Genomic DNA, 23,229 nt, shown 5'->3' with positions numbered 1-23,229 from the left:
AGAAAACTGAGAATCAAAATCTGTATTCTGAGACAGACTAAAATCTGTATTCTTAAATCACTCAACCACACAGCCTCTCTGATTGGAGGACAAGGACCACGTCTAGCTTTTTGTCAATCCATTTCCCTGCCACTGAAGATAGGATACATCCAGGCTTTAAACCCAGACTTCGGTTTGAGTCCCAATTCTGCCACCCCCAGGATAAGAGCTCAGTCTCTCTTAGTGTTAAATTATCAGACTGTAAAATAGGGATTACTGGAAAGATCAAATGAGATAATGTGCTTTGAGGTGGTCAAATGCTTCACAAACTAAAGGAATTAAGGAAGACACAACTGAATTTTTCAAGACCAGGCCACATAAAGAAAAAAGCAAAAAAAGTATGCATTTGGACCATGTAAATTTCTTCATTGGAGGCAGTGAAATAAATGTGGCCTGTTAGCTATTCAAAAATAAGTATGTTGTCATCTGAGAAAGCAGCTGGATATGTGTCAGAGATACCACATAAGGGATATGGAAACTGCCAGCAGTGTTTTCAGCCATGTTCACTTAAACCTAAAATCAAACTCACTACAATGGCTGTGGATTGGGAACGAAGAATGAAACCCGTCCCCCAGGTCCCACTCCAGCCTTGTTCTACAAGTCCACAGGACCCCCCTTACTGCCTAGAGCCCTCACTTGGACACCGCAGCTCTGTCTAACCAGGATCCACATTTGACATTTTCACACGTCTAACATCTCTCCTGTCAAGTCAGTCAGCAGGCCAACTAACAAAGCAACTCCACTCAGCGGAAAATACGTGAAGGGCAAGTAAAACCTGAGAAAGTAACTGTGCAATGCAAACACTCTCTCATCCGTTCCCAGGCCCCACTAAAATCACAAATGATCCATAGGAACAACAGAAAATAGGGAAGGGCCCAATGAGGAAGCTGGAGATTTAAAGGAATTTCTGTAACAGAAAAAGCAGATGACTAGATGAAGGGAGGTTGGAAGCCAGTATTCCAGCTCACACAAATCAGAGAAGAAATCCACAGACTTTCCCAACAAAGCCCTAGAAAACCCAAGCTCAAATCAGCAGGGGCTGAAACTGAAGCAATCACGCAGGGGTCATCAGGAGGGTGTCTGTAGGACTCTGGGAACCTGGCCAGTGCCCTGCCCCACTCAGGGTGGAAACAGTGCTGCTGATCGTGACATTTGTGCCAAAGCCGCATCTGGTAAGGATTCACCCTGCAGCAGGCTCCTAGCAAGGACACGAACCAGAACTGTCCCTAAGCACCAGCAAAGCTTCCACAGTGAAAAAGAAAGAAAGAAAGAAAGAAAAGAGAAGAAGAAGAGATCTGAACACTTGTCAAGCCCTGTAAATGCCCTTCCCAGTAAAGCTGTTACTTCCAGGGTAGTAACAGCTTTCCCACCTTCTCACTCCAGACAGAAGCAAAAATATCAGAAACTGTCAGTATTTCTAGAAGATACAAGTATCTACTTAGGAAACAAGAGATATCAAGTGAAAACCTGGGAACAAAATTAAATATATTTTAAAAGCAAATGTTTTCTTAAATGTCAACAATAACCATTAAAAAATGTAATTTGGAATTTAAAATTATATTCACTGTGTCTACAAAATCTATAAAAATCTCTTAATAACCCTCTTTAAAAGAAAACTATAAAACATTACCAAAAATACAAAGATACATTCTAGTCCAAGATGGAAAAATCCAATGTTGGAAAGATCTCACTGTCTCCAAATAAATCTCTGAAGCTAAAATAATTTCAATCAAAGTCAAAATCCTAATAAAGTTTTTTAAAATTTAAGTTCATTCTAAAGCCCACCTAGAAAAGTAGATAAATGAAAATAGCCCATAACATGTTAAAAAATAAATGAGTGAGGGCTTACCTACCATATAAAAAAGTGTAAAGTAACAAAAACTTTGCAAAGTATGCCACTGCCATGTATAATTGATAATCAAGTAAATAAAATACAAACAGCTTTCCAGAGATGACCTTATGTACATATGGAGATTTAATATATAATAAAGGAAGCATCTGAAATCAGAAACCAAAAGATGGCTTATTCAATAATTGTTATTGCGACAATGACTCCATTTTGCCAAAAGTTAAATATAGAGCTCTTTCTAACATCATACTCTAAAATATCTCTGAGTAATTAAATGTCTAAACATGGAAATCATAAACATGTAAGAAGTATAGAATGTGTATATATGTAGATATATATGAGTATATATTTAAATATTTTATTTATTTTTAGAGCGAGGGGACGGGAGGGAGAGTGGGAGAGAAACACCAATGTGAGAGAGAAACATTGGTTGGTTGCCTCTCTTTTGCACCCCTACTGGAACCAAGCCTGCAACCCAGACAGGTGCTCTCACCGGGAATCAAACCAGCAAACTTCCACTTTGCAGGATGATGCCCAACCAACTGAGCCACTCCAGTCAGGGCTTGTTTTTCTTTTTAAGAGTACTTTTTGTTTATATCTCTTACTTATTTGAAAAAAATTGGTTGTTCATCTTTACACGATTGATTTTAGGTGCTCATTAATCCTTGATTAGATATTATTGCTCTTTCTACTCAATTTGACATTTTTCTTTTTTCTCTGTTTATAGAGTGCCTTCTGTTATGGTGAATTTTAATATTTTTAACTTAAAAATAATTTTAGTTTAACAGAAATGTGGCAAAATAGTACAAAGAATTATTCTACTACAGGACTGTATATTGGTGCAAACTTTTTGGAGGGCAAATTGTCAATATCCATTAAAATTTTGAATATGTAGCCTTTGAATAATAGCAATTTATCCTATATAAATAACTTCATAAATCTGGGAAGACACACACACAAGTGTAACAATAACCAAGAACTGGAAACAACCTAAATATCTAGCAATAAGTATTGTTTAAATAAATTATGATAACCATACAGTGGAAAACTGAAGATTATAATAAAGTAGAATTATACATAGTAACACAAAAAGATACTCACAATATATTCCTACAAGAAAAAGGAAAATTGCATAGATGAGCCCATAATAACTGAGCCCATATTTGTTAAGGAAAATGTATAGCTACATTGTGTATAACTGCAAAGACAGAAGTCTAGAAAGAAGCACACAGAACATTTGCGAGTGCCAACTTCTATTTCAACTGCTTGGATTCCTATAACATAACTGTACATAAAACTATAAACATCTTCACATTTTACTAAATAGAAATTAACTTATATTGTATATGGTGAGATTGTGGCTTTATGAAAGATGATTATCCCTGATAAGATTTAGAAGATGTCACTGTTCTGAGAGTTGGCTAATGTTCAACCTTACCCATCCACCTGCAGCATGATCAAGTCTCTATCCCTTTCCCTCTCCCTCTTTCTCTCTCTCTCTCTCTCTCTCTCTCTCTCTCTCTCTCTTACACACACACACACACACTATATTCTTAACATGAATAGAAATACATAAATGCAAAATGTGTTACTTAACTGCTAACATTCAAATAAATGCAATAATCTCCAAATTTGCACATCAGGCTGATTAACTTTGGTTCTGAGGAATAAAAGCAAGTAACCCATTTCTTTATTCCAGAAATTACTCATTCTCCATGGCTCAGTGATTCAGCCTTCTCTGATCTCTGCAATATGTGACTCCTGTTTCTTTTTTCTTTTTTTAATTTTTATTTATTGATTTTTAGACAGAGGTGGAAGGGGGAGAGAGAGAGAGAAAAAAAAAACATTGGTGTGTTACTCCACTTACTTATGCATTCATTGGTTGCTTCTTGGGTGTGCCCTGATGGGCAAATCAATCCCGCAACCTTGGGGTATGGGGATGACACTCCAACCCACTGAGTTACCAGCCCAGGCCAGGGACTCTGATTTCTACTTGTTCCTACTGACTCTCTATAAAACTAACAATTTTTGTTGTCCTTGATGGGTTTTTTTCAAAGTTCAATTTAAATTGAGTTAAGCTTTAGATTTAGTTTATTTTTAGTTTCACCGCTGTAATTGCACTGAAGCCAGCCACAAGTTCAGTATATTTTGGATTTTCTGTATTTCCTATACACAACTTTTGAGAATGAGAATGTTTTCATATTCAAATTTCAGACTTACGCATGTCGCAAGTTTTAGAAATAGGATGTTTTTCTCCAGTACAAGTTCATCTGAGTCCACTGCCTTGTTTCTTTCTCTAACTTGCTAATTTCTTACCCAGTTTGAGCCAATAAACATCTTGCATGAATTTTTAGCACAAAGGATATTCAGGCATCTTGGATGTAAAATGTGTTAAAATGACATTTCAACTGAGCTAGATCAGTAAATATCAGTCATCAAAACAAAATCTCAACTAAATTAAGTTGAAAATTTATGTTCACACTAACTGACACATGATTGTGTGTAGCAGTTTGTCATAACTGCCACAAATTGAAAACAACCAAAATGTCCTTCAATAGGTGAATGGATAAACAAACTGTGGTAAATCCATACTATGGAATATTATTCAGTGGTAAAAAATGAGGTCAGTGGCTGCTGAGTGGTCAGGTGCTGGGAAGGAATGATGAATAGGGGATTTTTCAGGTCAGTGAAACTGTTCTGTGTGATACCGTAATGATGGGTGCATGACATTATGCATTTGTCAAAATGCACAGAAAGCAAAGAATGAACTTTAATGTAAAGTACAGACTTCAGCTAATAATAATGTATACATATTGATGCAGCAATTGTAACAAATGTACCATACTAATGCAAGATATTAATAATAGGGAAGCACTTACAATTTTTTTTTTAATTTACAGAATATCTGATTCTTCTACAATGAAAGCTTCAGCACAAAAGAACATCAAAATCATCTAGGACCTAGAAAACCAGAGATAACTGCCATTTACATGCTTTTTAAAAAATACAAAAGTGCTGCCCTGGCAGGTGTGGCTCAGTGGATTGAGTGCCAGACTATGAACCAAAAGGTCACCCAATCAGGGCACATGCCTGGGTTGCAGGCCAGGTCCACAGTTGGGCAATGTTTCTCTCACACAACAATGTTTCTGTCCCTCTCTGTCTCCCTCCCATCCCCTCTCCCTAAAGTAAATAAATAAAGCCTTTTAAAAAATAAATAAATGTTTTTAAAAATATAAAAGTGCTGACTTATGAAGAGGGAGGGCTTTCTAACCTGCTATTCCTTACCAGGATCATAAAATGCTTCTTCAACAGCTTATTTGGACCAGCTAGCTATACAAGTATGTGTGTATAGAATGAGGTACACATGGAAAATCCTCTAGAAAATTCCTCTATAATTTACCTGGGGAGGTTGGGATTTGAGATGTTCAGGGAAGACCTTTTGTATATTTTTGTATATATATTTTGTGTATATATATATATATATATATATATATATATATATATATTTTGCTATATATGCATCTGAATCATTTTTCTATTTTACAATGCATATGTGTTATATTTCTGCTTTTTTAAAGTACCAATAAAAATTAAAAACAAAGAACCCATTGTATCTGCAGGTGGTTCTCCCTGTTTACAGGCCAGGTGGTAAGGCGAGGTTGCCGTGAGTAAGATGGTCTTGTCACCAGCATACGTGGAAGCTGGAGGAGAGGGTGAGGTATTTCCTGGACCTGAATCTTCATCCCCTAGCCTGGTGCAGCACTCTAAAGAAAAACCTTGGCCTTGGCATAGGCAGGTAGCAAGGTCCCTTTCCTGCAGGTTGGTCCATGTCCCTCCGGGCCTGTTACTTTTATTCTACTGTCTGAACATGTGTACTTTCCTTTAACAATTAATTTTTTTAAACTTTTAATTCTTTACTTTTAAAGTTACACATATGTTACTTCTCTCATTCTAAAAATTCCTTAACATTTTTACAATGGTTTCCCCTCACCATTTCCGTTCATTATCTTCATTTTTTAAATTAACTTAACTGCAATGAAACCTACGATTCTGACGTACTAGTGCATTACTGCCAATGCTACCTCCTTAACACAACTGTAACCCTGTAATCAATTTTATCATCTGGGGCACAGCCTAAAATTGGGCTGCCCAGACATTATCATCCTCACTGCACGACAGGAAGCTCAAGCCCAGAGTAGTTAGTTGTGTGGCTTTGGGCAAGTCACTGAATGTTGTCTGAGGTGGAGTGGCATGCAGACTCCAAGTGACACACAGCCAGAGCCAGGAGGGCTGCGACTGCCCTTGGCTGGTGGCCTCTCCCTCCCCTCTTCCTGTTCTCTCCTGATCATCTCAATTCAGTCTGAATGGCTGCCCTCTTGTACACTCAGCCTCTCTGGGGCCCTCTGGTCTTTTCAGGCTTCCAGTTTCCCCATCTGAAACCCTTCCCACAGGACTTTGGCCCTGGGCTTGCACCTGGCTGAGCCCTTTGGCCCTGGCGCCTGTCAATTCAGTTTCTGCACAAGGGACAGTGTGACTCACAGGCAGGTGCCCACACTGGCAGCACATCTGCTCCCTTTCAGTCAGAGCTGAAGACACCTGGGAGGAGGACCAGGGTCCCTCTTAGACTCCTGCCCATGCTGCCCAGGGAGATGGTTAGCCAAGGAAAGACCTGCTGGCTAAGACAATGGCCCTGGGCCATGCCTAGTCAGAATCAAGGCCAACCACTCTTAAGATCAGGGAATTTGTGGAAACCCTGATTAAACAGGTAGGTGCTAACATAGGACAGGGAGATGAGGAAGCCTGAGATGGGGACAGACAGCCCATAGGACTGGTCAGCTGTCCAGATATGGCCATTCAGCAGAAGTGCTAACCAAGGGCTGAAGTAAATACTTTTTATTCTGGAGAACTTAGGTCTTTTTGGACCCCTAGTTCAGAACCTGGATCTCTAGGAATGAAAGAAGCTTAGTGTCTGCATTTGATAACAAAGGATATATCCTCAGAGCAGATTCCAGGAGGCTGGGCGACCTCAGCCTGAAGCAGTGAAGGAATTTAGATATTGGTATTTTTAGGGTTTTCAGACATTTGTGGCCACTTGTGAACCTGTCACTTCAAGCAGCTGTCCTTTAAATAGAAAATGTAGTCTTCCAATGGGAGTAGACACACAGCACTGCAGGGCAAGAGTGGAGAGGAAAGAGCATGGTGACCATTTTCTTGGCAGGTCACCTTGCATCCACTGCTCAGCAAAACTAAGTTCAAAAGTCAACCTAAACCCACCCCTCAGAGAGCAGCCAAGCTATCAGCTATTTCCACGCAAGCAAGACCTTCAGGTGGGGTGGGGTCTTGGTGCCCCTCCCCTAAGCAGCTTACTCAAGTATTCATGCCAGTCCCTTGCCATGCCATACTCTCCCCCTCAAGGTGTTCTAGAAACAGATGTCCCCATCTTATCATATGCCCAGTGCTTTCTTAGTGCTTCTTAGGGACTTTTCCCACATAGAACTCACCCAGTGAACCCACACCTGTTAGTGTGAGGAGAGCAGGTCAGCCTATTCCCAGCTACTGTCATCCGTGTGTTTGCCCCGTAACCAGAGTGTAGGCTCCCTGAGACAGGGGTTAATCTTCTCCTGACCAGAGGTCCACACCGATCGCTGGCTCCACAAATGTCAGAACACCCAAGGGCTCAGACACAAGAACAATGAAAAATAGAATAACACTCAAACCATACTCAAGTGCAAAAAACTAAAAATAGTAACTGAGTGTTCAGTGCAGACTGAGCGGTTGGGGGTGGGAAGGGGAAATTGAGCAAAAAATAAAAAAGGAGAAAGAAACTCATGGGCACGGACAACAGTATGGTGACTGTCAGGGGGTGTGGTTGGAGGGGTAGAGGAGGTAAGGAGTGTATGGGCGGATAAATGGCGATGGATGGAGAGTTGACTTGGGGTGGTGAACGCACGATACAGTGTACAGATGATGTCTTGTAGAACTGTGCACCTGAAACATGTATATTTTGTTAACCAGTGTCACCCCAATAAATTCAATAAAAAGGGGGGAAAAAGATAAACATGTTCACTCTCCCTCCTCATTAAAAGCACAAAGGAAAGTTCAGTACGGCACCCATTTTTGCTGATTGAATGAGAAGGGGAAAAAACTAGAATGGCTAATGCTGTGAAATTGGTATCAGATATTATTAGGGACCCAGAGAATATATCTCCCCCTTAGGAAATCAGTTTGGTTCTATATATTAGAAATTTTTAAATGTTCTACTGTTAATGAATGCTACTTTTAGTTATTCAACTGCTATTACTTTGACTTGATTGTGTGCCAAGCATTGGACCAGGGACTGTTAGAGTAACCAGACAGCAGCGTGGGTCTTGACACCAAGGATGGTCATGCCAGCCCTGGACTGATCTGCTGGGGACTTCGTGTACATGAGAGAGGAATAAACATTGTCCTTGTCTAGGCCATTGTTGTTTTGGGTTTTTCTGTTACTTGGGGCCAAACTTAACTCTATTTATGTAGAATGTAAATGAGTTTTCACCAGCGGATAACTGGTTTCATAACAGAGTATTAGGCAAGATCATCAAAACAGAGTGAAAATGTGGGAGGGCAGGGGAGGGCTGCGTAGAGTGGAAAAGGGATGAAATTATCATTGTGGAAAGAGAGTGTGATTTTATTGGAGAAACATCGTAAAACGGCTAGGCAGTGACAACTTTCACAAGTTTCCAGAAATAGATACTCAATTTTTAAATACCCTGTATGAACAAAGATGTGTATCACAACATTATTTATTATTTAAAAAATCTGGAAATTACATAAATGCCATAGCAAAAGAATAGTAACGTCATACCCTATTTTTTAAAAAATTGTTAGGAAAAGTAAACAGCAACAGAGGAAATAAACTTATGGTATTAATATTATGCTTATATTTATTATATTGAAACAATGGAATATAAAATAATACACTAAATTACAACTATGCATAGAGGAAAAAATTGGAGAAAGTACCAAATTACTAATAATAGATTATAAATTTCCTCAATTTTATTGTATTAATATCAAAAACTATTATTTTTTAAAATATTTTATTTATTTACTTTTAAAGAGCGGGGAAGGGAGGGAGAAAGAGAAGGAGAAAAACATCCATGTGTGAGAGACACACAGAGCAGTTGCCTCTCATGCACCCCCAGCTGGGGACCTGGCCTGCAACCCAGGCATGTGCCCTGACTGGGAATTGAACCAGTGACTTTTCAGTTCACAGGCTGGTGCTCTATCCACTGAACCACACCAGCCAGGACTAAAAACTATTATTTTAAAATAGCATATGTGATTCACCTCTTTTAGTAGGTAATTATCTCTAAACTGTGAGTTGTGTGTGCTTCTCTCCATGACCCAGAGCAGCTACCACAGCGCTGGCGCTCTCTACCTCACAGATACCTGCGCTGAACTGCCTGAGATCCCACCACGCCTGGGGAAGAACATTTCCCTCTTCAACCAGTTGTGGTATTTTCTCTGTTGGACACAGGATCTCTCACCAGATGGTGAGCACAAAGTAAATGGGTTTTGCTCTTTACATGGGTGCTGTGCCCCTCCTGCCCCTCCGTTGGGTATGGGGCTTCTTCTGGTGGAGCTGGAACCCAACCTTGATGATGTCATTTTCCCACCTACAAGATGACCAGCCATGAAGTCATAGGGGAACAGGTTCTTTACAACCGTGGAATGACACTTCAGTCTAAAGGGAGGGCAAGGACTGTGTTCACTTGAATGAGTAGCCTCCGTTCACTGCTGCATATAGGTCTCACTGCGTCTTCATTTGTTCACTTTGCCATTTGTTGAGTGTCGACTACATGCCGGGCACCATGCTAGCTGCAAGAGGCACAGTGCTGGTCAGGCCAGGCACACCTCATGCAGCTTACAGTCTGATGGGAGGGAGGTAGAGAGGTACTTACAGTACTGTAGACTGTCGTATGGGCACAGGATGCCATGGGAACAGGCAGCAAAGGCAAGCCAATTGGGTAGTTGGAAACAATAATTATAATTCATTATTTGGAAACTGACTTCGGAGTGCTGCAGCTGAGTAAGGGAGCAGGAGATGGTGAGTGGCAAGAGCAGAGAGGCCAGCTAGACTAGGTCAGGCACAGCCTGGTAAGCCACGGTCAGATGTTCAGGCTCCAAGGGAGGCCATTGGAGGAATTCACACAGGTGAGCGATATTTTTATCATTGATTTATGGTTTTAAAGCTCTTTAGATGACATGGGATCTGGACAACAGTGGCTCCGACTGAAGAGAGCACTGAAGGGCAGTGCAGGATGACAGCTGGGTGGCAGGCCTGGAAGGTAACCTGTGGAGACTGGGATGGGGGCAGAGGGCTCCACAAAGGGGTGTCCAAAGGGGGACAAGGGTGGGGAGGATTTTTAAAACTACCTGGTATACTGGAGTGTTTTTTTAAAAAAATGTCTCTGATAAAAGTGAATAATTTGCAGAAATAGAAAATTCGTCCTAAAATTCATATGGAATCTCAAAGGATCCTGAAGAGCCAAACAATCTCGCAAAAGAAGAACCAAACTAGAGGACTCACACTACCTGATTCCAAAGCTTGCAAAGCTATAGCAATCAAAACAGTGTGGCACTGGCATAAAGACAGACATACAGAACAATGGAACAGAGTAGAAAGCCCAGAAATAAAGCCTCACATGATTTTTGACAAGGGTGCTGTGGAGGAGAGACTGTTCCGTGATGTGACCGCTGCCTGTCTTGCAAGCTAAACTTGGGCTTTCTGCAAACATCTGTACCTGTCTGATCGTAACTGATGTTCATTCTAACCTAAATCAGCACTCTTCCCTTGTCGCCTGCTACATGCTGGTTCCTGGAACAGCTGGCTGATGTCCTGACCTGGTCAACCATGTATTTCCCATACCGGGCAGCATTCACGCACTGGTACCTTATCTAATATCATATATAAAAACTAACTGAAAGTGGATCAGAACCTAAATGTAAGACCTAAACCAATAAAACTTCAGAAGAAAACATGGCAAAAAAACTTTACGACATTGTATTTGGTAAATGATATCTTGGATATAACAACAAAGAGACAGGTGACAAAAATAAAATAATGGTTGTAAAAACAGTGATGTCATTGGGATAGGTAGAATTTTTAGTGCCATTCTTGGAAATTTATAGAAAACACTTGAAACTGGAATTTACCCCCATAAACAAATGATAATATGTTTCAAAAATGAACAGTCTATCTGGAAAAAAAATATTTAATATCATTGCAGCCTTAAAAAAAAGAATAGCAAATAAATATAGCATTTAAATATCGAGGAATACTCTTTCATTTTACCTTCACAAATATCTAGCTGCCATAATTTCTGTTGAAAAACAAAATCTTCAGTTGGTTTCTAACCCACTAAAGCAATCCAGTGTGACTTGGTCAATGCTAATGCAGTGGTCATATGGAAGGGGGTGTTGTTATTTGGGGGTATTTTGTTTATTTGTTTAGTTTTTTGCTGGCCATGGTTTATTTGTCCTTTTGCTTCAAACAGGACAACCAAAGAAATAGACACTGTTCAATAAAATAAAATGGACAAAACAAATTCTAAGAGACTACAATCCCACATGTCACATTTAACCTAATTTTATTCACACTGGCCTTGGGATGAGGAATAGATCATTCGGTAAAAACACAGTAAAAACAAAATGTATTTTATGATATACAACAATTAAACTACAATAATGATGTGCCTTAATTACTTCCATGCATATTTGTCTAACATTACAGTTTTTTAAAATAATAACCGCAATTAAGACTTCTAGGAGCATTTTATAATAAACTTCTAATTTTTCTTTGTAGCTAGATCAAGCACCTCCAAAATACAGATTCCCACACACAGTGAGTGCTTTACAGTAGTCCCTCTCTATATCCTCTATATCGCGGTTCACTTATCGTGGCCTCACTGTATCACGGGATTTTTAAAAATATTATATTTAATTATTACGGATTTTTTGCTATATAATGGGATTTTGTGGTACTGTATATGCATGTTGTTAAAGTTACATAGGTTTAAGACTGTAGAATATGTTTAAGAGCATAAGTAGTGTTTATAAAAGTGTGGAAAAGGTTAATAAGGGAATGGGAAAGGTTAATAAGGGACTGGGAATGCTTTATAAGTGTGTGGGAAGGGTTTATAAAGCCTTAAAATATATATAAATACTAAAATAAATGTAAGGTTCCTACTTCGTGGATTTTCACCTGTCACAGGGGTGGTCTATTCCTTAATACCCACGATAATTGAGGGAATACTGTACTTAAAATGAACACTTAAGTAAACATTACTGATAGCAATGCCATATCTGAACAGTGAGCTCTGAGGCTTTCTGATTCTTCCCAAAGATAGACAGTGATAAATGTTAGGAATCTGTTCAAAGAGGTTTATAATTGCCCTGTGCTGTCCTTACATGTACAAATGATGCAAAGAATTTAGAACAGGATCATTGAACCCAACTGGAGAAAAGCTTTCCTGTTCTCACGAAGAACAAACCTCCTTCTTGGAAATCTCCTACTTGACTCTTATCTAACCTTCAGGCACAAATGCACCAAAGTAAGATAAAGCAAAACCCAAAAAGTGGGTTTAAGCAAACCAGCCAGCAGTCTACTGTGTCTTTGGGAAATCTGATTTTCTTACTTTTTCACACAGACAAAAGCCCATGACTCTGAGGCAGGTTACAAAGCTTCGCGGGAGGTTTGTAAGACTCACAGCAGCTAGCTGAGCGCGGGAGTCTGAAATACCTGCTTGCCTAACTTCTGGAGCAAGCTCACAAGGTTCTGCAGTCTTCATGGATTTTCATAATACGTTAAGTTTTTAAATTCATGACCACAATATCTTAACTTAAAGCACCCTCATTTATTTAGTTGGAAATTTTTAATAGCTTGGTATTTTTTAAAATTACAGTGGCATTCTATGAAGTTAACCAACAGCTCCTCTTATTTAAAGCTCCTTTTTTGTTAAAGCTGGAGATTTCTAGTACAGGTAAGGAAAGAAAAATGTCAGCCATTTCCTACTCAAGATGAGTTTTTCATTAATACTGAAATTTAAATGTTATAACAAAATATGTACACAAATGGATGTTCTGGTTACATTTAGCCCTGGCTGGTGTGGCTCAGTTGGTTGGGCATCATCTCGCAAATTGAAAGGTCACAGGTTCAATTTCCAGTCAGAGCACATGCCTGGGTTTCAGGCCAGGTCCCAGGTTGGGGGTGTGCGGGAGGCAACCAATCAATATTTCTCTTGAACACCAGTGGTTTTCTCCCTCTCTTTCTCCCTCCTTTCCCTTATCTATAAATAAATTCTTTTTTATAAAAGAATATTAAAAATTAACTGCAGCTCTGTGTGGCTCAGTGGATGGAGCGCTGGCCTGAGAACTGAAAGGTTGCCAGTTCGATTCCTAGTCGGGACACATGCTTGGGTCGGGGCACATGCTTGGGTTGCTGGCCAGGTCCCCAGTTGGGGGCGTGTGAGAGGCAACCTATAAATGTTTCTCTCCCTCTCTGTCTCCCCCCATTCCCCTCTCTCTAAAAATATATAAATAAAATCTTTAAAAGATAATAATTGCAAATTTATCCATTAGGTACACATAGAGATGCTTTGGATAGTGTATGTACTTGGATATAACCAATATTTTGCTTTGACTGTCTGATGAAATCTATTGATGCTTTTACCAGAAAAATCCACATAGCAACATGCATCTATAAACACCAAGTTTTGCACACATTAAACCTTTTTTACTTTAGAATGTATTTTAACTATATGTGTTTATCTATGCATGTATTACATATACTTTCAGGCCTTTCCATAATGGGTATCTAAGACACCAAACTCTGAGCTCTGCATTCACTATGTAAGTCCAATCTGTGAATAAACTCTCTTCCCCAAGGAAAAAAATTAACAAACTCTCTGATAAAGGTGAATAATACCCTCACCCCAAGAGCAATTAGAAAGTACAGGAAAAAGGAGAATGAGTATCTAATCATAATACAGATGGAACAAAAGTAGGTTTACGGTTGTTTCTATGGAAAACAATACAATAAAAAATAAATAATAATAAAAGAACCAGCTCGGTTTTGCGTACTCATAACTGTAAGCCTACTTTTACCCCCACCCTGTATGCTACTTAGTTTTGAAATTAATAATCTTTACATGCTGTGGAAACATAAATAGTGACTGCATTGTTCTTCATGGTAAACCTTTTGGAACTGTTTGGATTTTTAGAGCCCATGCTTGCATTATCTAATTTTTAATAAGTTTGTTAATTCTTCCCAGCCAAAACCCTTTATGTCTATGTACTTGTTCAGATTTTATTTCATGTATCTCAATAAGAATTTATTTTCCTTAAAAGATAGTGCCTATGCCTTTCTTATTAAATTTTTAAGAAGATAAAACAAGAAAAAAAGATTTTGGTAATTATTTTAAAGATATATCCTACTGGCTGTCCTAAGAAGCATAAATTGGAGAAGGGCAATGATCAATGACTTTACCTTTCATTTTGTCACTAGGCCAGATAATAGAAAATAGCTTTCGTGGTGTGTTTCTAGAGAACCAGTTTCCAAGAAAGAACATTTTTAAAAAATTAAAGCAACACCCTAAACATTGTATAAAATAGCACATACGGTCAGCCTGAGGGGTCTATATGATAACCTGTTTTCTTCTTTGTTTATTTATTTATTTTAATGGAGGCTCCCACTCTGTATAGAGGAAAGTTAAGGAGCAAAGCCAGATTCAGAACCAGCTTAAGCTCTGGTAAGGCCCCAGAATGACAAGATTCCAAACTGGTCAAAGGTTTGGAGCAGAGGAACAGCCCTGGAGCGTGGAGCAAGCTCAGCTAGCCCCACATCCCCCCAAAGCTCTCTGCCGCTGCAGGGGTGCGGGGAGAGTGCTGGCACCGGGGCTAGGAGGCTGGTCTGAACTGAGAGCCTTGAACATGATGAGTAAGGCTGGGTCAAAATAAAATCTAGAGACATACAGGGACAGGCTGGACCTCAAACACAAGTGAGTAGCGCAGGACTCTCCTGGGATGGGAGGACATCTAACTGTTCAGGAGCAGGCTCTCCAGGGCCCTGTGCATGTCCACATCTGAAAGACACTTGTGTCTGATCGTGCCAAAGACAGTAATTTTTCCTCTACTTCCACTTCCCTGGAGCTCTGCAAAGCAAAGCCATGGTCACTGTCTGTCTTATTCTAACAAGATACCTTCCTTATTAACCGGGACAAATTATAAGCACCGCAGAACCACACTGCCACGAAGAAGGTATACGCGTAGGGAGAGAAACAACACACGGCAGTGCTTCCTGTCACGCAAACTCAGATGGGGACAATTCCCGTTTGAAAGAACACAATATTCTCCTTCTCAGACAGGTCCACCAAAAGCTTCCTTTACATAAAACATTTCCATGGAATATTTGAATAAAATTGTTTATGAAGTATGTGCTGACTCATACCTTTTTGAGAACATCTACTTAATTTGACCATTGGCCTCTCAACTGCCAGGGGAATGTCCCTCTCCTGGGCCTGTGATGGCTCTTTCCTGGTGTAGCCCTATGTCTCTGCCTCTCTTCCTTTGCGCCTCTCCGGCCTAAACACCGGCATTCACAAAGAATCCTTCTTTGGGGATTTCTTACATCTTCATTCTTTCTCCTCAGTTGAGGGACTGTCTTCCACTTCCTTGAATTGTCACCTCAGTTCTGAGAATAGCTGACAACCACAAGTGCTCATTATGCGCCAGCCTCTGTACTAATCTCTAATTCCGTCCTCGCAACGGTAGACACTATTATTATCCCCATTTTTCATACACGGGAAAACTAAGGCTCGCGGTAGGAGGGTGGTTTGAAGTGACTGCCTAAGGTGCCCAGCTAGTAAAGGGCAGATCTGGGACTTGAACCTGGCCAGTCCACCCGAGAGACTCAGCCGTAACTGATGACACTGCTGTACTCCATGCAATTCCGTGCACTCACTCGCCTGGACCCCATTTCCAAGGGGCTGGAGCTGTCGTCACAAACCCCTCAAACCTAAAATGTTGACTACCAGTCAGCAGAAAGTACTCACTGACATGTTTGAGCTGGTTGTTTGAACACCGAACTACTTCCAAACCCTGCCACCTGGCACGCTGTCCCCTCCCCAGCTCATCCTCTCCAAGACTTCCCCAAACCCAGCAACCCTGGCACGGTGCTGGGGGCCGAGGGCTTGGGGAGTGGGGGCTTCAGGATGCTGTGGGCTTTGGCCCTGGCCCTGTGGTTAGGTACTGTTCATATCGCATCTGCCTCCTCCTCCTCCACCTCCTTCTCCTCTCTCCACAAACCAGTTCCTCCTCCTAACTTCCTTATTTCTGGGGCCCGCAACTCATTCTCAAATTCATCTTACACGAGCCCTCCTTTCCTGTTCCCTACTGCTCACGTGCAACTGGCAGCCCTGTCCTGTGGCTTTGACTTCTTCCACCCTCTGCGGCTCATCCCACCCGTCTCGTCTCTCCCCCTCCCTATGGCCTCCACCCTGGAACAGACAGACCCCTTCCACTCCAGGCCCAGCTTCCTTGGCCCCTCTTGGCCTCTCCCTACTCCCTACCCCTTCCTCCTCCACATCTGGAGGCCAGGGATTCAAGGACAAAGCCTCGTTTCCTCATGAGAAGTTACCTTCTAACCAAGGTGGTGGTCTTATCCTGCCAGTGCCCTCTCCATTAGAGTGCCTTATACAGAGAAGGCATTTAATGAATATGAATTAAATTCAGTCAGCTGATACTGACTTACGTGTTCAAATTTTCCCACCTTACCCAATCACAGCCCTCTCGTGAAGGTTATTGCCAGCCCCTCGGTACTCTCAACAGCCTTGCCTCTGTACCCGCTGAGAGTGTGAAAGCCTCAGAGGCAGCCCCTGAGGTCCCCAACAGTTTCCCTTCTGCCCATCTCTTCCCAAGTCCTGGCTGACTCTCCCATCTGCCTGACCCATGAGCATCCAGTGCGAGGCAGTATGGCAGGTGCTGAGGGCCCAGCTGATGGTGACACCCCTCCAGGAGCTCATGGTTGGAGCTGGAGGAGAAAGCTATACAGCAATCCCTCTCTGTACCATGGTTCACTTATCGTGGCCTCACTGTATTGCGGGATTTTTAAAAGTATTGTATTTAATTATGTATCGTGGATTTTTCGCTATACCGCTGGATTTTGCAGTACTGTATACGTATGTTGTTAAAGTTACGTAGGTTTAAGAGTGTAGAATGTGTTTAAGAACATAAGTAGTGTTTATAAAAGTGTGGAAAAGGTTAATAAGGGACTGGGAAAGGTTAATAAGGGACTGGGAATGGTTTATAAGTGTGTGGGAAGGGATTATAAAGCTTTAAAACACATATAAATACTAAAATAAATATAAGGTTCCTACTTCGCGGATTTTCACCTGTCGCGGGGGGGGGGGGGTGTGTCTAAAACATAATACCCACGATAAGTGAGGGAATACTGTATTCACATGAAGGCCCAATGGTGACCCACCAACTTCCTCAGGCACTGCCATGGAAGACAGATGTGTGGACAGCTATGCTGGGACAGACACTTTGCTGCATGCCACCCTCCTTGAGGTACTCATTAAGCATTTGGTCCATGGAGTCCTGCTCTACTATTTAACAGCCCAAGGACCTTCAGAATGTTGCTTAACCTCTCTGCCACTCAGTTTCCTCATCTGTAAAATGGGATAGTAAGTTAGCTACCACCACAGGGTAGTTGTGAGGCTTAAATGAGTACCGTGGGTAAAGCATTTAGAACAGGTTTTCCACAGACTCTGTGTACAGCAATATTAGCTATTATTGTCTTTATTATTTGACATAAAGCATCACAGGAAATTAGAGATGGGAAGATAACCTTTACAAACTACCTCTCAGGATCTCAGATACCTTCTGAAAGTATAAACCTAGAAACTCTCTCCCCCAGACCATTACCTAGCCAAAGTCCCAATCAGACCTTATTTCTGTTCCCTCCCTTAATGACTCCTGCAAGTATGTATCAGGAACAGCTGGGGGGCTGCCTTACTGTGGCCTGGGAGCCCTCTGAGGAGGAGGCTGCAGCTCTTACCCCTCACGTGCCGTGTCAGCCTTACAGACACACTTTGCTCATTCAGCAACTATTTGCAGAGCACCCCTGGTATGTCAGCCTGTGTCAGGGGCAGCGGCATTGAAAGCCAGCACAGTACCTGTCCACAGGTGCTCACATGTTTGCGGGCCCCAAATTCAAAACCATAAACTAATGAATGCTAAGAAGGACCAGAATGTGTGCCAGGTGAAAAGCAGACAGAACCTATTGGGTGCTATCAAGGTTTTCCTGAAGAGGTAACATCTAGGTGAAGATCTGAAAAGTGGGTGTCTCACTTTGGGGGTGGGAGGCAGGGAGGCAGGTCTCTCTGCCCTGTTTTTTTCCATAATGCTTATCAGGGGACCCAAAAGTCCTATATTCTACCTGAATAGGCCTCCTGGCAGTGTCAGCTGCAAGGTCATTCACCCTCTCTGTGAATGAGGGGCCGTAGCCCTGCCCCCAACAGGTAGGCAGTGTCCCAAGGGAACCTCAAAAACCCTAGGAAAAGGGACTTCACAAGACAGAGAATAAACTGTCCCTGAGGCTACAGAGCCAGGTTTCTCCTCCCAGCAGCCCATGATAGGGGACAGGGGGCTGTGAAGCTAAATGGAGGGCAAGCAGGGTCCCAACTAAGGAGCTGGGGCCACTTGGCAGCCAAAGGTCAGTTTGAGGTGTGCTGACTTCCTGCTCCTGCCTTAAAGGGATGAGGGTATTTCCTCTAAGCGAAGGGGTACACACCCTTCAGGGGCACGTGGGGAGTGAGAAGACTGGACAGAGGGCAGAGGCAGGCAGACCTGCTGCTTCCTACTTCTGGTCTTACTGGGTTTGGATGCCCCCATCAGCTCATAGAGTCTCACATGAGTTGGCCTCCCTCTGTGCGGGGGCTCAGGAAACAGGGCTACAGGATGGAATAAAGCTTCTGCAAGAGAACCCCTCTAGAGTCTGCAGGGGGAAGTCTCAGCTAACGTGGCTCTGACAGGCTGTACGTTTCAGTGAACCTGGAAAGGCCATACCCTGGGGGTGACTGCTACTGTCAGCCTGGCGAAGCTCACCCCAGGTCCCCGACCCCAGGTTCCCCCAAATCCGCTCGCAGTCTCCGGAACCATCGGCGATTCTCCCAGCCAGGTCGCTCCTCCCTTTAGGGTATCGGTTTCGTCTGTGAGACGAGGGGTGGATGTCCCAACTCTGTGGGACCCCAACGCAGCTACACCCTTCCGCGGTAGTACGCGCTGCAGGGGGCATGGGCGGCAAAGAGGGGTGGGGAGGACCGGGGAACCTGACCTGGGGACTTGGCGGACGCGGGGGCAGGGTGGGAACCTCAACCGGGCGTCCGCCTCCCATTCTGCCCCTGAGCCGCCGGACCCGAGCGCGGCCCAGCGCTAAGTCCCGGAGTGGCGCCGGGCTGGGGCGCCTGCCTGCGCGACGTCCCGGACTAGTCCAGAGCCCGGCGATCGGCAGCCCGCCTGCCCCGCAGACTTACCCAGAAGTTCCCCTTGAACAGGGTGCCCGTCATGGCCGGAGCTTCAGCGGGTGCGGAGGAGAGCGGAGCAGCGTCAGTGCCAGTGCGCGCAGGGAGGCCTGGCGGTCACTGTCCGCGGTCCCGCAGCTCAACTCCCGAGTCTCACTGCCCACGGCGAGGTCCGCCCACGGTCCTAAACCACGCCCGTAACAACAGCCGCGTCTCGGTGCCGCCTCCCGCCCGGCAGGCACCTGAAGCCCTGACCCAGACCGATTTAAAGCCCCGCGGCGTCGCGCAACTGTCAACGAGCGAGCGCTAAATGCCGCCTCTTCTTCAGGAAGCCTCCGATGATTGGAAGGAACTGGTCCAGTCGCCTGTCCGAATTCGGCTCCGTTCTTGCCGACGAGCCCTGTCCTCCCTCGACCCAATCGAGATAGAGAAATCGAGACTCGGCAGTGCGGTGAGTGGAGGAGACCCGCTTCATCAGAGGGTGGCTGCGTGGACCCAGGGGCAGCCCCGAAAAGTATTAAGAGGGGCAGTGTCAGCGGTCGCGTGACGTGCGGACGCCGCGGGGAGTCGTGTTCATGACCACAGGTGCCCCGCTGAAGATGAGCCAACCCCTGGGACAAATTTTAGTCTAAAAGTCACGGAAAGGTCATTTATACTCTCCCCCCCACCCCACGACCGATTCTAGGCTCCTTCTGGGGTCCTTACAGGGTATCCAGGAGCCCAGCTCCTCCCCAACCTTTTCTCATTCTCAAGACCCTCCCCCCCACCCATCGTACTCCAGCAGTAGGAGCCCAAAGCTTCCTTCCTCTTCCTCTGCTCTCGTTAACATCTTCATAAAAAGTCCCAGGGTAGATCGGACCCAGCCCTGCTTTGCAGTAACACGGCGCTCTGGGACCAAGTACTGAGTCAAAACTGAAGCCCAGAGAGGCTGAATGAGAGTAGCCGGAGATCACAGCGGATTAAAGGGAGAACTCGGTTAAAGCGCTGCCCTTCTGAAGAGCCAAAGATACACATCACTCCTGGGGCGCATCTACTCATCAAGGAGAGGATGGCTGGAGGTCAGGGGTACCAAGACTGAGCACACAACCCCAAAGCTGGAGAGGCAAGCGTTTGCCTCTTGAACAGATTCTAGCTCAGTCCAGACAGTGAAAGAGCAATGGCCTAAATGATTTGGAGGATGGCTAAAATGTTCTGCTTGGTAATGCCACCCCCAGTCCCACAACTACAAGGATGGAGAGGTAGCCTCTGCCCTGGGTGACTTCAAGGCATGCATCCATCAATCTGGTCATTCATCTCTTTGGAAAGCAGCTGAGTCAGAAGGAGGGGAAGCCGTCATGAGGCAGCAGACATGGAGGGCACCAGAAGACAGGCTAACCCTCAGCGGGAAGGGTGAGAAATAGTACAAACTGGGAGAGAGGAAAGAAGCTGAAGGGCCAAAGACAGGACCAAGGCTTCTCCTGGAAGTTTTGGAGATTTTGGAACAAATATTTTTGATGCGAATCCAAGAGTCTAAGTTTTAATATATATTTTTAAGTCTTAGACAGTCTCAACAACCTTTCATGGTACATTGTGCTTGATTTTCGAGGCTCAGGCCTCATTTTAACACTCTTCTGCTCCCTGGTGGCAAGACTGAAAATTGCAAATTTCGTCGAAGCTGCTGGAAAATATTCATTTCTCATTTTATTAAGCTCTTCACCTGGACAGGTGTTTTAAGTAAAAAGACAAGTAAAATGTGCACTGTATTCAAGGGTCTATGACAAATTTGGGGCATTTTACTAAGTTAAATTAACAATATTACAGCAATTATGGAATGAAATTTAATAGTCTGCACATTTAAGATATCCTGTTAATATTTTGGCATAATCTCTTCCAATAAACATTTGTATGGTTAAGTTCTCACTGTACATAACATTTGGAGTTTTGCTTTTTTAACTTAAAAATATTTCATAAGTCCTTAAATGAATTTTTCTAACAAAGTTTGATAGCACAGTGCAGACCAAAACTGACAACTCTTGCATGTAAAATTGATTATCTTGTTAAATTTGACCATGTCATCAAAATTTCACATGCACCTATCTTTTGACCCAACATTTCCACGTTGAAGAATTTACCCTCCAAATATATTCCCACATACAAAGTGAAATATACATGCAGTTATCCATAGCAGCATCATTATTCTAGATTTGAAGCAACTAAAAAGTCCATCCATAATTACCACAGAATGTTGTGATCTATCTTGACAATGAAATCATACTAAAGCATAAAAAATGAGAAAGCTACCTGTGTGTTGATATGGAACAATCATCAAATATATTTGGGTGAGGAAGGTGAGGAGGGAAAAGGACACACACACAATTTAAATCCCCTCCGAGAAGGGGATGGGGCTTAGGGACGTAGAAGGGAGACCAACTTTTCACTTCATGACCTTTTAAGCCTCTGAATTTGTACCATGTGAGTTTATTAAAAACCCCAAATAATTAAAAACAAACTTTCCAATATCATTTTAATTTCTGCATAATGTCCCATCAAATGGATGTACTTCCTTGGATTTCCCTAATGCTTTTAGAAATATTACTATGATAAATATCTTTTATATAAGTTTTTGTTAGAATTTGTCATGGTGGAATTACAGGTCAAATATAAACATTTTTCAGGTTCTTGAAATATATTGCCAAATTGCTGTCCGGAAAAGTTGTATCCATCTGAACTCTCAGCAATGGAGGATGGAGGTGGTTTCCCCAGAGGCATTTGGGCACCTGATCACTGAAATAGAATAAATGGGTGGTGGGTAGTAAAAATAACAAATGCCCACTGAAGTGATATTTCCATTTATGCTTTCCAAAACCTGGTCTCTACAGCCCTCCTCCTCCTCCTGCCCTCTCCCAATCAAACCTCATACAATCTTTCACCCTTAAAACATGGCTTTCTTCATGTTTCTCCTTTCCTCACAAAGCCAACAAGTTTCCCTATTGCCCATCAGAATTAAGCCCCCAAAGCCTCTGTCCTTCAAAAGACCTTCCTAAGCCTGGCCTTACCCTGACCTTTCCCATCTCATTCCCCAGCCTCCTGCTCCACCCCCACCCTATGCCAGTCTGGCTCTTCCCTGTCCTGCCACCCCATCCTAGCTCATGCATTCATTCTTCCTCCTGCTCAAATCCCACCTCATCGCCATTCCCCACCTTCTACAGCCCTATGTCTCCCCAGTTCTTATAATTCTAGAACTTCTCAACTTCATTACATAAACTAGCCCTTACTATAACATATCCTTATGTTCTTCTCTAATTTCTAGTCTTCTTGGATATCTTACTTCCCCAAGAAGATTGCAAAGCACCTCAAGACGGGTATTTTCTCATGTACTCTCATAGATTAGATGATGGAGCCAACCAGAGAATTCAATGAACTCTGATCCCTAAGAGCAATACCAATTATTTTAGTTCCCATAGTCTGATCCGTCCCTTCCAGGAAGCAGGGGTAAACCTGGCAGGGGTACTGACCAACTAGCTAAAGCCAGATGGGACCCCAGGACCAGGACCTAGCCAAGCAGAGGCTTGGTCTGAAAACACCAGAGGGCAGGAATAAGCTGTTATTAAATATGCCAGTCAGTCCTGGCCGGCATGGCTCAGTGGGTTGGATGTGGTCCTGCAACCTAAAGGTCGCCGGTTCATTCCCAGTCACGGCACAAACCTGGGCTGCAGACTGTGCTCTACCCACACTGGGGTGCGTGCAAATGACAGAAGGCAACCAATGGATGTTTCTCTCCCTCTTTTGCTCCCTCCC

At 43.0% G+C, this 23,229-nt stretch overlaps 1 protein-coding gene across 1 annotated transcript in view; it reads right to left on the bottom strand.

The window, feature by feature from the left end:
• PSTPIP2 (proline-serine-threonine phosphatase interacting protein 2) overlaps positions 1–19,560 on the bottom strand; it is a 64,585-nt gene extending 45,025 nt beyond the window's left edge. The window contains exon 1 of the mRNA XM_090285569.1: positions 19,465–19,560. Within this exon, the coding sequence (XP_090141695.1) occupies positions 19,465–19,497 (33 nt within the window). The 5' untranslated portion in view covers positions 19,498–19,560. The remainder of the gene's footprint in view (positions 1–19,464) is intronic.
• Positions 19,561–23,229: the final 3,669 nt, after the last annotated feature.

This window comes from Furipterus horrens, unplaced genomic scaffold (genome assembly GCF_987537825.1).
Source record: "Furipterus horrens unplaced genomic scaffold, mFurHor1.1.pri manual_scaffold_8, whole genome shotgun sequence".
Lineage (NCBI taxonomy): Eukaryota > Metazoa > Chordata > Mammalia > Chiroptera > Furipteridae > Furipterus > Furipterus horrens.
The sequence above is the reverse complement of the archived record's forward strand: the minus strand, read 5'-3'. Positions and strand labels throughout refer to the sequence as shown.